Raw genomic sequence first — 17471 nt, 5'->3', positions numbered from 1 at the left:
CGAATTTAATCGATTATTAGCGGTAACGTGAAACAGAAGGCGACCCTCTGTACTCTACAAAAGAGAGTCTTAAAGGAATTAGAAAATTTAACCCTTGGGATAAAGAACTGACAAATGTAAGCGTTGGTCGTTAAAAAAAGTTATTCGTAAAAATTTTTCGTTTAATTGCAACGGAAAGAGATTAACTGTTAGCCGTAAAATAGCCGTAAAATAATTGAAAAAGAAGTTTAGAAAAGTAACTCCTTTGCTCTTTTAAGTACATTCTTCTCTTCTAAAAGTATATCTTTTTCGACCACACATGTTCTGGACAATAATTGGCTGCACGTGCAATCAATGCAAGCTTATCTGACCTTTGTGCTCTTACTATTATTAGCACTTGACAATTATTTTCTGTTTACTTTGCCCTTATATGCTAGTAGTTTCATCATTAACTATAATTTATAATTTATAAATTTGCTTAGACACAATATTACATTATTTAATGAATTTTTTATTATAATTGCTAAAATTATTATTGATATCATTAATTCTTCTTAGCCTTTACTTAATTTATTTTGAGTGTTCCACTGTACTCCCATGTCCACAATGGTAACTTTGAGCAGCAATGCCAACTGCTACAAAAATGTCGATTAAGTGATAAACATGGTATCATAGAGTCCAAAGTATTTTAAAAGAATTCCCAGATGATTTCAAATACTGAGTCAAAATAGGTACCACAGTGAAACTTTTAATCTTCGAGTATCTACAGCTAGTCTATCTGTATTGTCCTTACAATTTCTGACGAGTAACTGCATGTTGTACACCCATGAACACATACATATAATTTTACAGGGGGTCTGTGGCGGAGGCTCTCTACTTATTCTGAAAGAAAATTGTTTGTTTGTTAAAATTCTCTGTACAATGTGCACGTAATTCAGGAGGTAAATGTGACTGGAAAAAACAAACAAACAAAATAAAACAGAAAGAAACACTCAAAAAATTATTCAATTAAATTGTCAAACACAGCTCGCGATTACAAGTTGTCGAATGCAAGCCGACTAGAGTAAATAGGTTCAAAAGCACTTGTCTCTGAAGACAAACTCAAAGGGCTGACTTGTGCATGCGTACTGGTGCACGTGCTGGTACATGGATGAGGACTTCCCGAAACGTATGCTGGGTACGTTTGGAGCGGTGCGTATGAACGGTGAAACTGAGCATGCGCATGAGCGTGCACGTGAAGGTCTTGAAAGTAAGCTGCGGACACCGAAGACTGTGGCGTTGGAATAATCGGGGCTTGTGGAATAAGGTAAGGGAAGTGAGATCGTAGTTCATCATAGCTGAACATCATGGACCGACCTGGTCCTTTCATTTTCATCATTCCGTCTTGATCCAGGCCCCTGAAAAACGCATAAGTGGGAGAGTTAATTTTAATATTATTCAATCCCTTTCTAACAGCACTTTTATCATGACACTTTTACACTTTTTATTCATCAGTAGCATGGTGGTGATGTCATCCAAGCGACTTTGAAGATCACACAAAGCTACAATCTAATCAAGAATGTTCTTCGATCCTTATCTTTTATCAGGCCAAAGAGGCAAAAAATAATAAAAAACAACAGCAACAACAACAAAAACAGCAATAATTAAAACCACTAAAATTGTCACACAATAAAATAAAATGTAAAGATGAAATAAACAATTTTTAAAAATCGAGTTTCCAGATGAGATTTGAACCCACGACCCTCCGTGATCTAGTCGGATGCTCTAACCACTTTGGAGGCTGGTTGGCTGCATGTGATGCTTTAATGCATGTGATGCTTTAATGTGACAGCGTGATGCTGTTAGTGAGCTTCTATGCGCTAGCTGATGTTTGGCTGTGTAGCCGCGTGATGCGGTTCCAGTCAATACCCACTAATTGACCCTTGCTCACCATAGAGTCTCCTGTAGCTCAGTGGTTAGAGCATCCGACTAGATCACGGAGGGTCGTGGGTTCAAATCTCATCTGGAAACTCGATTTTTAAAATAAAATAAAAGACATATATATTTATATTTATATATTGACAGCTAATTTTGTCTTTCAAATTCCACTGATGAATGCTCGAGATAGTAGCATTGGCATAGGTTACTCTTCTAGAAATGTAATATGGCACGGTTAGGAAAAGGACATTTTCAACGAATCTGGCTTAAATAATAAAGTCATCTCAATTTCTTTAAATATGTATAAAAGTTTGAAGGTTGCGCTTATTTTCCACGGATTGCAAAGTTTTCAACGCCAACACTCGACTCAGATTACTTCTATGTTCTATTTGAGGCCAAATCCAAAAAAAAAAACCTATGCAATATTTCACGATTAATTGAACAATAAGACTAGGACTAAAAGATTCAATTTCGAAAAACCTGGAATGATTCTAGAGAAAAAAGTTAGGGGGTTTATTTTCCATCCAGTAGCATTTACGACAAGTTCCTCACTCATTTTTTTACATTCTGTTTTTCACGGTTACGTGTTGAGATCTTTGCGCTCAACAAAGCATTGCCATCTTTTCATCTTTTAACAGGATTTCAAATGGATAAAGATCACTCAAAGAAGCAAAGAGGTTGACAATAGATAGTCAGGTGTCGCATATTTCGTTTGAAACGACGAACAAATAAGGACTCGGAACCATGAGTGGTACCGGTGAGGCTACAGAAATCGTCTTAACAACTACAATAAAGCAGGAGAATTTTTGAAATTTAGGTTAATTGCGGGTATCATATTTACACGTAGAAACTTAAAGGACGACTTTGGATAGTCTTGTTTCATGCATTTGGTTTAAAACGACGACATGATGTGTATACAATACCGAATGTGATACCTAAGGAGCTAGAGCGCAGAATTATTTTAGAAATTAAGATAAATTGCGGGTATTGCAGGGAAAAGAAGTGTTATTCTGCTGTATGCGTGACCAAAAACTCCAGTCTTGATATCAATAGGTATCGAATCTCGTGCCGTCTGCTGATGGTTAAAGCCATTAGCTAATATTTTAGGGTGGTTTTTCACCGCGCAGGTGCACAAATACGTGCGAGGTTTTAAAATGAAAAGTAAACAGCGCTAAAACTTCCAATCCATTTGGACCGGGTAAATGATTGAAGCATGAGAATCAAAACTGTTGACTCAGTGATGCGATTTCTGCCCGCACACAAATACCGGTCAAGTTTACGCAGCAGCCCTAGCCATCGATATGAAATCTGATCCTTTTTTTTCTGGGAAAAACATGGAATAAAATATACCTTGCCTAATATGTAATGATATATTTCAATGGGGACTGTATTGAGCAATATATAGTTTGAAGCCTTTCATATTTCTTCAGAAAATGAAGATTTATGAAAATCATGGTAAAAATCGACTTCATATTGAAGAATGGGGTATTCATTAAGCTTTTGACATAAAATCAATCCAACAATCTGATGTTAATGTCTTCGTGTTATAAGTGTTTAGCCTTCATTTCTTTTTCGTAGTAATTACTTCGCCGTTTTTGCTCCTTTTGTCTTCGCGCAGCGTGAACAAGGAAACGCACTCTTAGAGAGATAACCAGTTCGAGGAAGACTAAACAGTCTATTCATTGAACATTCTGGACATCACTGGAATTGCCATTCAATAAAAGGCTGTATATCTTTTTACTTTCTGCAGATTCGATACATTGTACAATGCACCGGCTTTTCTCATGTCAGAAGTGTCTAAGAACACACGTTCTCCTTTTAGAACTCAATGATTTCATTGAAAAGAGCGTACAACTGGAGACGAAGATGCTGAATGCCCTTTTAGTGACATACTCTGTTTTGTAATTAGCGGCTTGTGATTCAGTTCTTTGCCGGTCAATGTTCCGGAGATAATCAGAACCTATTAACATCTAATCGGCTGGAATGGGGTGTTAATAGCCGCACAAACGCTTAAGCAATGATTTCCTCATTAAACAACTTTGGAGAAATTATCATAAGACTAAGCGATACATACAACAGGAGAAAATTAATGAAAAACTGATACATGAGTATTGCAAATGTAACCATAACACAAATGCATTACAACCGAAGATGAACTTTAAAAAATCAACCTTCCCATTTCAAGTTTAAAATGAAATGTTATCTTAATTGCACTTCTATCTTAGTTTGCACTTCTCGCGCACCAATCTCATCAAAAAACGTGAGCGAGTTAAACATTTATAAACCATCCGAAAAAGGTTATTTCTTCTCTTAGTTGCTTTTAGTTAGTATCTGTGACAGAAACTAAATGATTTTCTTTTCAGGAGCTATTAATGAGCAACCAGAAACATGAGCTAGATCAAAGAGTTTACAAAAACATATTAAAACATAAAGAAACTCAGTAAAGGAAATCTTTGGTTTAGTTCACAGGCATGCAGAAGAAACACAAAAGCGAAATCGTGACCTCTCATAGATCATATCTTTTCAAATAATCATGATAGAGAAAATGAATTGGCAAAACAAGTAACGCACTCACTCACCCTTTTCTCATTTCTGCAGCGCGCACTCGTTGCCTCTTGTTCTTAAACCAGTTACTGACTTGTGTTACAGTGAGATCAGTCATCTTTGCCAGCTCGTACTTCTCACGAGGAGTGGGGTATGGATTGTCGGTGTACGCCTTGTTCAGAATGTTCCTCGACTTCTCCTTGAAGCAGTAAGTGGTCTCCTCGCCGTCCCAAATCGTCCGAGGGAGGGGGTACTTTCTTCGCACTCGATATTTCCCTACAGCTCCCAAAGGCCTACCGCGCTGCCTTTCCGCTTCGATGTAGTGTGCTGTCCTCCAAAGACACTGTAGTCGTTCATGGTTCTCTTTGGAGAACTTGTTGCTCTCGAGTATTGCGTACAATTCCTTGAAGTTGTTCTGATAGAAATAAACAACAGCTTTCGAAACAAGAATTGTCTCGGTAGTTTTTTCGTCGCTTTCTATGTCCGCGGGCAAGGACCAGAGAAATCGCGAAAGGCGGTCTATCTCTCCGTTATTCTGGAGAAATTGACAAACTGAAGCAACTTGACCTGATGAAAATGGACAAGGAAGCATATCAGCAGAGTACAGAGCTGTGCGTTTTACACTTCGGTTGTCCAACGTGTCTCCTCTAAGGATCGTCGCGAATGAACGTATACGGTGTTGCACGTTCGTATTATATAGACATCTCAACTCGTGATCAAGGAACGATTTTGTTTCGGCACAGGTTCGAGGCTTTGTTGACTTATCTAAACATTCCCGCTTTTGAAATGGTATTGTCCAAGCCATAAGTTGAACAAAACCCCTTTTAGTGGACATGTCAGACTAGCATCAAGTGTCCAGTTCCTCAATTAGTTTGTCATCAGCATGAAATAGATTCAGGCAAACTTGTTTGTTTAAGCATCTAGGATGGTCTATTTCATTTGAAGTATCTGTGGCCTGAATAAACAGTGTTTTAAGCGCTCAATTGTGGCGAGATATTGAAACCGAATTGCCGACCTTCCAAATTTTGTTCTCCAAATGTATACAAAGAGAAAGCTTCGGATAATGAAAAAAACTCTAAGTTTTTAATCAATGTATTTCCTTTTCTGCGTAGTTTGTATACTCATTCTCAATTAACTTTGCTATTGTTCCCTAGTTTTAAAGTTCGATTTTTACAAAGGACGGCGTTTTCCTATCAAAAGCGAAACATTTTTTCATTCAATGTGTGTTGTTCAGTTCAGGGGTGTGAAATAAATCAAAAGAATCACTCCCGCCTTGTCTCACTGGTCAGTCTATTTGACTTGACACAGAAGTCTTCATAAGAAAAGCAGTTGACACGTTTTTCAGGGGGACTCTAAACTTCTTCCTCAAACATTCAGCATGATCTTTAGCGCCTTAAAGCATGCGGGCGGAATTCAGGGGGTTAAGCCAGAGAGATCTTCGACACATTTTTCAATTACCACGGAAAGCTTACTTTCGTACAATAACAACTCTAAGCAATTTTACGCCATGTAATAAGGAAATAACCCAATTAAAAGTGACAATCATCTTTGATTTTCTTAAAACCGAACAAGTGAACCGATTCATACCGGTTAAGCAAGTCGCTAGTACGAAAAAATCTTGGGTTTTAGCGTTATTTTTGTTGAGGAGTCTCTTTTGATTTTTTCATACAGCTGTATTTGCTCAAAATTCGATGAATTAATGCTTGAAAACTGCCGTGCACAATGACAGGTCGAGGTAAAACAACGTGCCATTTGCCGTCTTCAGCGGACTGTACATCTGCTCCCTATGTCAACAAAAAAGACAATAGTTCCCAGCACTTGAAAGGGTTCCCGGAGCAACCCAACACAAACCCTTTTGATGTATAATATCAAATTATTAAAATCTTGTATTGGATAAATTTGCTCAAATCATTGTGATCACTTTTTCCAACCGATGAATAGCAAGAATATACGAATTTTCCACCAGCACCATACAATTGATTTCAGGAATAGCATATTATGTGGCGTATAATACTAGTCATCTGCACGTTCTTCGCAGCGGGAAAATGTATCAAGCAAATGTATAATGAAAATGTCTCAATTTGCAAATTAGCTACCCAAGAGGTGGCGCATTGTTATGTTGTGGTGACAATAAACTGTTTTGTTAATCAGAAGTAATTATACAAAAAACATTACACAATTAGGGGACTGATCGTACTTTGTATTAAATTGCAACTTTAAGAAAAGAATTGGAATGAGGTATTCCGTATTCTTCTAGTCCCTTTTGAAAATTTTGAGCAATTGTTCAGTTGGAATTAATTCCTTTTTCTTACTGAGGAAAAAAAATTCCGCCTTCTTTGAAAGTGGTAGAAGCAGGCATTCTAATTTCCTTTAGCCTGTTCTGTCAATATAAGATTAATTAATACTAGGATTGCTTTTATCTTACATGGAAGGAAAATATTCATTTCCGTCTTCTGTAATAGTGGTTGAAACAAGCATTTTACATATATTTTCTTTAGGTAAAAAAGGAATGAAAACTATGAGAACATAAACTACGAGAAGATTTACCGATTGAATATGAATTCTGCGTTGAACTAGATAAATATAATAATAAAAAAAGTTGAGCAACAGAAAGGAAAAAAACTTTCTTCATATAGAACATCAATCGGAAATTCAAAATGTCCTCTAAAATGCTTCTGCATGCTATGGCTAATATTGATGGTCATCTTATCGGGTTAGAAATCATATGATATCCTTACAGCTAATAAAAAAAATATATCTCATAGTTGTTAGCCTTGTGGCTGTTGTGATCTGGAAGCCCTGGTATCATAGAAGTCCCTTAGGTACCAAACACTGGCATGGAATTTGATTGCCTTAAAAGTGTATTACTGATTTATGACAGCACTCAAAAAAATTAAAGTTTAGATGTAAATATTACTAAAAAATGTCATGAATCGTTACGCTCTATAGTTCTTAGAGCAAACCTCTGGCATGTGGGTAAAGAGCCTCTTGCAATTATCATCACAGCAAAGAAACTAAATGAAGTGGAAAAACTGCGAAAGGAAAGTATACTTCCCCAGATGTTTTCAATGAAAAACCGTTCCCTCTAGTTTAAAAGGAGAGTTTTGAGTCTAGAAAATAAATGGAACAAAACACATGCCTATACGCCTATCATTTCCTAAAATTGTGATTTTCAGGAATATTAGCAAAGAATCCCATAAAATCCAAGCAAGAAACAAGAAAATGGAGGAAACAGCAACAGATCTTGAAACACAGCCTTTCTTTTCAAGATGCATACTGATTCATGTCCCCAAAAGACAAAAACCGCGTTAAAGGTAAAAAAAGCAAAACGGTAAAATCAAAATATTTGTATTAAAAAAATGATAAAAATTAATAGCGAAAAAAAAAAAAGACCTCGAATGATCAGTTAAATGCTCTATGGAAACAATTGAAAAACTGTGAAATCATAAAAAATGTAACTTTTAACATCTACGATAAAGTAATTTAAACCTTCATACCTTCAATTTATATTTTGCATTTTGTAAAACTGGAATTGACGGAAATTATCTGGCGGTGAGTTATATAGAGCTCGCCCAGCTTTTTATTGTAGAACCTGGCCATATATATACATATGTGTATAGATGAAAAACTTCCATCTCAGCAGAACGTAATATAAGCCTTTCATTACCTTGCCTTTTTATTTCATTCCATATTACTTCACAGGGCCACCCTCTCGTTTTCAAAAACTCCTCAAAAAGTATTATCATAAAATTCTCATCTTCAGGAAGCTTCGAATAAGCACAGATTCAAATGAACTACAACATTCAGCAAAATTCACATTTTTAAAACATTAGGCATATTCTAAAAATCTATTCAACAACGCTGTGAAGAGTTTTATTTCACACAACAGACGTGGGAATACCAAATCATGAAGCTCTCTCCTTAACTTCATCTGTTATCTAGATATCACAAATGATATTTCACCTCACTGGCTATATTTTAGAATCTCATTTAATTTAATCATGATTTGCTGTAAACAGAACATCACCCTACTAGACTACAGTGTGTTCATTCATAATTCAAACGAGTCAACAGCACAACTTCATAAAAAGGAAAAAAAATAAGAGAGGATTGACTAAATTATCGTAAAGCAGAATGGTTGTTTACTAAATGAAACTTAACAAAGAGATCTCTTACTCAATTTTATATCATTTGAGCACCAGAAAGTGTAACCCACAAAGACGATAATAATGATGCATTATTCCTGAGTTTATCACTTAGGAAAACTGCAGCTCGAAAAACAGCTTATGTATCTCACGTACATGAGCGAATACTTATAACAAATTCCCTCGGAATTAGTATCTTATAGCAATTATTCTTCCTTGTATGAAGCACCAATGATTCCAAGCTCAGACTTACTACAACTGTAAGATGATTTACCTGGGTCATGGCGTTACTCGCACTTCATCGACACTCTGTTAGGGCTGGTAAAAAAAAATATCGTGCAGATGTAAGAAAATATGATATCTTAGTGATGTGTTTCCCCCATGCCTGCGAAAACTTGTATCAGAATCAAAACTAGTGATTAAAACATATAAGTTACAGGCAGTTGCCTTTGTATCTACTACGCAAAAATCAATAGGGAAAGCCGTTTTGAGGGTCATTACTCAACCATCGAATGGTGAATATGATGTACTCTGTAGTGAGGGGTTTGCTTTCCAACTTTAAAAAAATGATAAAGTAAAAATAATAAATGACTTTCTTTTTTATTAACGTCCTAATCCATAGTTCTGCAAATTTCCGATACCTCTCGAATTCCCCAGTCAGTTCGACTCCTGTACATTTAGTGCGTTGCGAAGTTATGGGCTCTAAAAACTAAAAATGTTCCAAAAATTATTTAGCAGATAGAACATACTATTTTCCAACAAAGCACAACGACAAATATAAATTAAATTTTCTGAATTTTTTTTCCTCAATGCATAACAAAAAAGAGCACACGAGCTTTGAATTGTTTTAGTTCAGGTGTTTGCTATAATCTTCGTTCCTGTGTCTACTGTTTTAGTTAAAAACCAGATGTTTGTTATGCTAATCTACGGTTTGGTGCAATCCTGAAGGAAGATATATGAGCTCATAAAAATGAATTAGAAATGGATAAAAGGCACCACCGATTTTCCCTTCTCTAAGCAATATTGAATTTAAAATCCATGGGCTAAAGCTTACTGATGCCAAAATGATGATGATGCAAATATAAACAAATTGATACAGACAACAAAGAATGAATATAACCAAGATTGAAGCTCAGATCTATCAAGTCCGTCTACCACATGCCTTATTGTATAAATGCAATAGGTCACTATTGTGAGAAAGATGTTTTTTCGCCTTGTCACCAGCGTGGGACAAAGAAAAAAAAAATACAGGACACATGTGATACATGAATTTCATATTAGACTCACCATAGAGTCTCTGTGGGTCAGCGGTAGAGCATCTGAGCGCGGAGTCCGAAGGTCTGGGTTTTTATTCCTCATGGGGTCTCAGTATTTTTTCTTTGTCCCACGCTCGTGACAAGACGAAAAACATTTTATTCTCTCATTCTATTGACGGTCACTACTGTTTTGGATCATTTTAATTCTAAGACAATAACAAAAAAAAAAACATGTTCTCAGAGACTGGTCTATCTCTGAAGACTTAAGCACCAATCATCAAAACCAAAGAATTTAGATAAAGCAGGTAATTAATACGCGGTGAGTAGCACACAGCTAATGATGCAACTAGCTTTGGCATTCTAATAACAGTGGCGTTATTCTTGAGCGCCTTAAATCTACTTCTAGAAAATAGACAAACAAAACCTACTGTTTGAGTGAAAAATGCACTTTTTTAACAGTTTACTAAAAGTTAAAGGGCAAATTTCGTTGAGGCAGTCGAGAAACAAAGGAAGTAGTGTGGTGACCGTTCACTTTGACTGGGAACATACGTGCTTTTCAGAAGTGCTAACAAACTCTTCCTATCTCAATCAACAGTATGACCGTCGAGAAGCAAAATAAAGCAGCTTTTTTCAACAATATTCTTTAATTGAATTTCATTTCACTTCTATCTTATCTTTTTTCCCACCTGCATTAGTCAATTAACGCAAAGATTTTTTGCAACCCTGGCTTCATGCTGATGTTGTCTATCATCGAATTCGTGTGGTCTTCCTGGCCGATTTAATCGTAATAAGAAGTAAAAATGTTCTAGCATGGAATCTTCGTGTGATCCTCAAAAAATTGGATTTTGTGTGGCGCATCCTTTAATGGCCTCCACCACTTCTATTGTTGCCTTTTTTAAATCTAAACCTTCAATGAAACTTGAGAGAGTTTGAGTATTTTCAAATGAAAGGCTTTGTATCTGGCAGTGCAAATGTCAAGAAAGACAGAATTGAGCTGGAGCTAGGAGTTCAAGGTAAAACGTTATCATAATTGGAATTCGTTGTAGATGAATAACTTGCTGTTGTTTATTTTCATTTGCAAACATAAACCCACATTTTGCTTTCTAATGACTTTTTAATTAGCTGCTGTTCAAATAACCTTCTTCTCATTTGGCAATTGACATGATTACGAGGAGAATTGGTAAATCCCTTCATGTTGAGCAATTACTTTGATACATCGATTTTCCTTTAATTTCATGCGTTTTTACCTCTTTAGGTAAGTACTATTCTCAATCAGCGGAAGAGGGCGTGTTAAACTACGAAAGATAAGCACTATACGAAGCGACCTGGAACAATTTGTGAATAGGGCAACAAGCTGTTATTCAATACTGGCCAAAAATTGGATAACGACACCCAAGCGCTAAAAGCCTTCCTGGGTTAATTTATATATCAATACATTTTTGGCTCAAACTTTACTTTTAATTTTTGGATTGGAATTTTACAAAATAGTAGGAGTAAAAAGTACAAATGATAAAAAAAAAAAAAAAAAAAAAATTACAGATTTCTTAACCAACGCAACAAGATCCTTGTACCCGTATAATTATGGTAATCAAAAAGTTTGATTTTTAAAAGAGCTCGTCAACCTAAGAACATTTTCAAACTTTCGAGTTATATGTGAAACAGGCGATGAATGTCCACTTAAAACTTTGGCCATATTTCCGTGAAAGTAATTTGGCTATATCAACAAAGTTGAAATGGTAAATTGGCCATCGTAACGATTACAAAAGCTGACGTTTCGAGCGTTAGCCCTTCGTCGGAGCGAATGACGAAGGGCTAACGCTCGAAACGTCAGCTTTTGTAATCGTTACGGTGGCCAATTTACCATTTCAACTTTGTTGATATAGCCAAATTATTTCGTTACTCCCACCGACGCAGCCCCAAACAGTTTCTTTCGAAACTATCAGCCTTTATTCCCGTGAAAGCGTTATCAAAATACATAAACACCACGAAAACTTTGTTTTTAAGTACAAAAGAGTCTAAAAAGTGTTCCTCGTGTACCTCTTCATATACCCTGTTGATCGATAACGTATGACAGCTATTAACGGCAAAATAACCCCTTTAACGAACATGGTTCATGCTGAATTCACCACCTTGACTAAGTTGAGGAGGATATCTCAAACTGAATTCGCTTGGATGCGTCTCATCGCCGTCCTGGCAGAGAAAGATATTTGGTGAAAATGGCAGAGGCCAAGATCACCACTCTCATTATTTACCAACGGGAACAAGAAGAAAAACCAACAAAAAATAAAAGAGGGTGCTGCCAATTATTTAGTTTATATTTGCAAAACTAGTTTTCATTCCCGATAAGATATATAAGATAGAATGCACTGGGGCAGAATACAAGAGCAGAAGAGCACGTACTATAGATACACAAATAAACCCCAAAAATGAGAATTATTCTTTTGTAGCAGTTTGGGATTTACTCCAAGATGAAAGTTCGTTAAGTTGAAAAACAAATCCTAACTTATCAGGGCCAAACAAAACTACTCATTTATTCTATTATTATCTCTTGAATTTATCCTTTATTTCAACTTCTTTCTGACAATGAGGTCCTACGAAAATATCAAAATGGGAATTTACTTTCATAAAATAATGAAGTTTACGCAACGTAAATGGCAAAGTATAGCTTGCTTCGTTATTTACTAGCAAAGAAATTCGCATATGTGAGCATCGCTGACCGTGTCTAAGCTAACAGCTTGCCTTTGCATCAAACAAAAATTTTCTCATCGCACCATAGTGCTTAAATTATTACTTTGTGTTAAATACCTTTTCAGCACAAACCTTTGAGCGGTACCTTTATGGGAAACTTTCACACAGGACGTAGACTTCACAAAGACCTTATTTGCATAATTTGGGCGAAATTTCGCTATCTTCAAATAATTTAAATTTAGAAATTTTCAAAGCACTTCAATTTCTGTGGAGCCATTTAAACGGGTCCTTATTATTCTCTTTATTATTTCCCTCCTTTGAAGTCCCCAAGGTGGGATTTTAAAAGAACAAAAGGAATTGCTTAGAGCTGTATTGAAAGAAGCAGTTAAACAATTTCAAAGTTATTACACAGCTATGGCTGGGTCCTTAGAATAACTAATATTTCTGTTCTTATCTTTTAATTAGTGCTATTCATTAGTGCAGCTGGCAAAATACAGCTTACCTTAGTCACTAATAAGTTCTGCAAGGTTTAGAAGCTCGTCTAAGCAACCAGAAGATGTGGAAATATTCCTCAACTGAGAAACGTTTTTCTTCAATACGGCCTGACATACAGGTGTAGAGTCGGGAAAATGGGTTAGAAAGCTTTTTAATCATCACGAATCCAACACGAAAGTAATTCTAGAAGAGAAAATCGTAATGTTCGTGTCTCGTCTTTCTCTATCATCAAATTTTTCCTTGTCTGTTCTTATTCAGCTTTCCATAAAAGTGGTAGAAGCAGACTTTCTAATTCCTTCTAACCCGTCTTGTCAATTTAAAGTTATTGTTCCTAGAAATTTAACTGATAATAGGATTGCTTTGATTTTGCATAAAGAAAAATATAAATTTTCCGTCTTCTTTATGAAGGATGGAAAAGGCATTCTAGGAGTATTTTCTTCCAAAAACAAAAATGAATAAAACTACAAGGACATTTAAAATGAGATGAATGTTGACTGCATCTGAATTCCACAAAGAAATATTGGGAAAAAAGCCGAGTAATCAAAACTAAGGCTTTTTTTCGCGAATAACATGACTGAAATTCAAAAGGTCTCATTAAAACGTTTTAGTATACTACGACTGATAATGGTGGTAAATGTCTTAGATCAGAAAGTGGCTAGCTTTGTGGCTGTTGTGATCTGAAACCGTGGTATCATAAAAGTCCGTTCACTGTCTTAAAAATTCATATTGGTTTCTGATTATACGTATTGCTCACAAATGACATAACTCCAGTTGCTCTTCTAGTTCTCGAAGCAAAGGTCTGAGTGTCTGCCTTAGTTTCTTATCAGTTCTGCTAAGGTTTTGAAGCCCTCCTAGGCAACCAAAAAAGCGAGAAAATTTGTGAACTAGTACCAAGCAACGCTTCCACTCCATACGGCCCGACATGTACATGGCCTTGACTGTTCTTATTATTATTATTATTATTATTAGCAGAAAACGAATGACGATAGGACAATTGGATGAGGATAGGAGGCTTGAAATAATGGAACAAGATAAAGATTTTTTCACGGGCGCCAATAAAAAAGGAAAAATCCGAGTTCTTTCCAAAGGACTTAAGCCCAACCAACCACCAATTGCACGGTGGGAACATCTACACAGGGCTCAAAGGGAAGCTAAGAAAGCTATACTCAAAGTTTCTTTGAGAACAGCGTCCTACATATTGCTAGCTGAAGTCGAGGGCTGCCGGGTAGTTGACAGAGTTAAGGAAAATGCAATACAAATGTCGATCCAGGTGATCATATCTTGCAACTGGTTTTTGTGAAATCGCCGGCAGAAGTATGGAATATGAAGGTCAAAAGCAAAAACGCCAACCAAAACTCACAGATCAATCGCTTTGGTTGTTCATGTGGTACAATAAATGTTGGGCTATCGACCATACATTTTACGGGAAGGTTTCAGGTAGAAATCATTATCGACCTCTTATCAAACTTCTGACTACCAACTAAAAAGAGGTGCGCCAAATTACGTGAATTTGCGAAGTCCAGCCACTTTGACCGATAACATAATCAACTCCACCGTTTTGTAACGTAAACAAAAACAAGCCTATTTTGTTGTCACCAGTGTATGTGGAATCGTAGTTTAGAAGTCATGTGACGCTCAAACAACAGGGCCCTACCAAACACAGTCAACCTCACCCGGGCTTAATGTCAATTTTTACTTAAGTTTTAAGGCTCTGTAAGGAGATTTAGCTCTTATACGCGCTCTTCTATTTGAGAAATTAAAGCAAAGGTTAGCTTTTAATCCTAGATTGACGTTAAACCCATTTTGAACACTAGTACGCAATATTGACAACTCATGGTGCCCCGGATGCCCAGAAAAAATATTATGTAGCTTGTTAACTATAAAGAGACTACTGAGCGCAAAGCTTTTTGTTCATTGCATTACTTTCCAAACGAGATGTAATTATAATTTGAACTTCAAAATTTTGTGGGAACAAGTAGGTTTTTCTTGGCGGGCAATGTTGGTTGGTCGAGAACAACCGTACAAACGAAACTCAGTTCATTCGATTACAGAATCGCTCCAACGAAAGATAACGCTCGAAACCTCAGACTTAGATTCTCTTCATGACGGCTAGTTCTCGTTATCATCTGAGTTGGTAAAACCAAATAATCTTGTAATAACCCTTACCGAAGCAGAACTACGTTCTACTTTCGAAAAGTAACCTCCGTATTCACTTGGAGAGCAAAAGATTTGAGACATTTTTTGTGCTCTACGCTGGTGGCCATCTATTTGCATATATTTCCTTGCAACTGGCGCTATCGTCACCTTTCTGAGCTCAAATTTAAGTAATGGTAGTGTACAAACTGAGGAGAAAATTAAAAGCTGTTAAGGGTATTGAGGTTGGTTTATAGAGAGAGAGTGGCTCACCAGAAAGGCCATCAGTGGTACTCAACGTAATTTAAAGTGGAGAGCGCAACAGAAGCAGGCCACCGTTGCATTCTAGGTATGAAGAATAGGAAAATTTTTCCCGTTGATTCCAGTCTACATCAAACGTTAAAGTTAAAACTACTAAAGAATGCTACATCAGCTGAAAAATCAAATTTTATGATCATTTGGAAAGACGCTTTCAATACAATATTGAGACCGTAATTTAATTTTACCTGATGAAAAAAAAAATAAATAAATAAAAGGGAGAAAAGGAAAAGAAAAGGTCACGAATAGTCTTTCTCGACAGCTATATGAGTCAACTACCCAAAGTAACAGGAAATAAGGTTCCCTTTACGCGGGAAAATTGAAAGATTGAACTGAATTAGAGTTACAGATGTGCGAGATTCTATAGCAGCTGAACGCTCAGGGAAGGAAACTGGCTTTGTGTCGGCTCCTGAAACTCAATACTTCTGAATACATATTTAAATTTGAAGTAAGTCGAAGAGGCTTTAGCGTCAAACCACCGCGGAAATTAAGTTTCAAGAGGTAATAGTTCCGTATTCAGCGCGCCTCGCCATGCGACAACCTGGACGGCGAGAAAATTAGGGTGTACTTGAGTTCAATAAACAATTATGCGACATGTGTGAAAATTTCTCTAAGTTCTTCATGATCATGCTTTATATGAACACTTTTCCCACTTGATGAAGTTTGTTTTGAGGACACATTTTTACGACTTTCATTGAGATTTGAATATAAAACTGATTGCTCGAGGAAAACCATTATAAAGCATTACCTGTCATTTACACGAAACGAAGCCTTTGGAACTTCACTTTACGCGGAAAAAAAAGAACTGAAAGTCATTTTGTCGCTACGATTACAGAAAAAGAAGAAAAAGAAGAAAATAATCACCCAAGGTTTACATTCATCGCTATATTAAGGCTTTTTTCTATTACGTTCTGTTTTATTCTCTTGATTCGAAAGCAATAATCGTAGATAACAAAGAACGTGACAGGCAAAAGGAGAAACAGGACCTTTTTTTCGTGTGTGATGAAGATAACAGACATTAGGAAACATGAATGTTTTGCCAGGTGCTTGTTTGATAGGTTATTGGTTTTCGCACATACTTGCCAAGAATAAATTCACCTCGTTTGCCAAGGCATCAAAGACGATTTCGCGATTGAGTCCCTTGAAATTGCGCGCGTTTATAAGCTTTTCATTATAGGACAGTAAATAAACCAGAGAAGACGAGATATGTTTTCATCAGCGGGGTAAATGAATTTTCAATGGATCGTTTTACCGAAAGACTTTAGCGGATACAATGCGGCAATCCTTGCTGTTGTAGTAATATTTCAAGAAATTGGCAAAGTAACATGCCATTCTCTATCTTATCTAATTCCATTTATTCTCGCTTGATACCTAAAAGGCTAGGAAATGAAAATTTCTCGCACACGGACGAGAGAACGATGAGCCCTTTTATTTTCATTTTAATTAACAACTGCAAGCTCATAGTACAGAGAAGGTTTTTTGATAAACCTTTAACAATCGTGAGCCTAAAACTGCGCTGATAGTTGGTAAAAATTCAGTTTGCCTCTCCAACAGCTTTAAAACCTAATAAAATATTTTAAGGAAGGTCGATGAAATCCTTAAATCTAAGGGGAAATATATGGTATTTGTGTTGAAAAGAACCTTTTCTACCAGTACCCTAAAATTACCTCGAGAAAGGCCAAATAGGGAGCACTATGTTTAATTTTTTTCTATGTATCTGCAAAGGCAAAAAATAAACTATAAGATGAAAATAAAAGTCACAATTAAAACTTTTTCCGTTTCCATAAGGAACGTGATACCCTGGTAAAACGAAACGAATGTTAAGTTGCGTTGCTGACTATTTCAACGATGTTTTTAGTCCACTTGGATATCCTACGAATTAAGTCATCACCTCGGTGATTAAAGAAAGCGAAAAGTGGCACACTGCTCATACCATGCTTTACTTAATGATGACTTCGTAATTCCTTCGATTTCAGATGGTATTGGGAGGCTGATG

General features: G+C 36.4%; 1 protein-coding gene across 1 annotated transcript; it reads right to left on the bottom strand.

The window, feature by feature from the left end:
* Positions 1–469: 469 nt before the first annotated feature.
* LOC111330638 (homeobox protein SIX6) lies at positions 470–5560 on the bottom strand. Its single transcript, XM_022935534.2, has 2 exons — positions 4476–5560; positions 470–1376 (listed from the first exon to the last, which is right to left on the bottom strand). Exons 1-2 carry the CDS (start codon positions 5273–5275, stop codon positions 1013–1015), a joined length of 1164 nt encoding a protein of 387 aa, XP_022791269.1. The 5' UTR covers positions 5276–5560; the 3' UTR covers positions 470–1012.
* Between the last annotated feature and the right edge of the window lie 11911 nt (positions 5561–17471).

Source organism: Stylophora pistillata, chromosome 14, assembly GCF_964205215.1.
Source record: "Stylophora pistillata chromosome 14, jaStyPist1.2, whole genome shotgun sequence".
Taxonomy (NCBI): Eukaryota; Metazoa; Cnidaria; class Anthozoa; order Scleractinia; family Pocilloporidae; genus Stylophora; species Stylophora pistillata.
This window is presented reverse-complemented; position numbering and strand designations above follow the sequence as displayed.

What these genes read in the sequence shown, in the direction of transcription:
- LOC111330638 (XM_022935534.2), bottom strand. Translation starts at nt 5,275, where the DNA reads ATGTCCACTAAAAGGGGTTTTGTTCAACTTATGGCTTGGACAATACCA. An exon ending in GCTGCAGAAATGAGAAAAGG is followed by an intron (nt 1,377 to 4,475) that starts GTGAGTGAGTGC and finishes TGCGTTTTTCAG; the next exon opens with GGGCCTGGATCAAGACGGAA.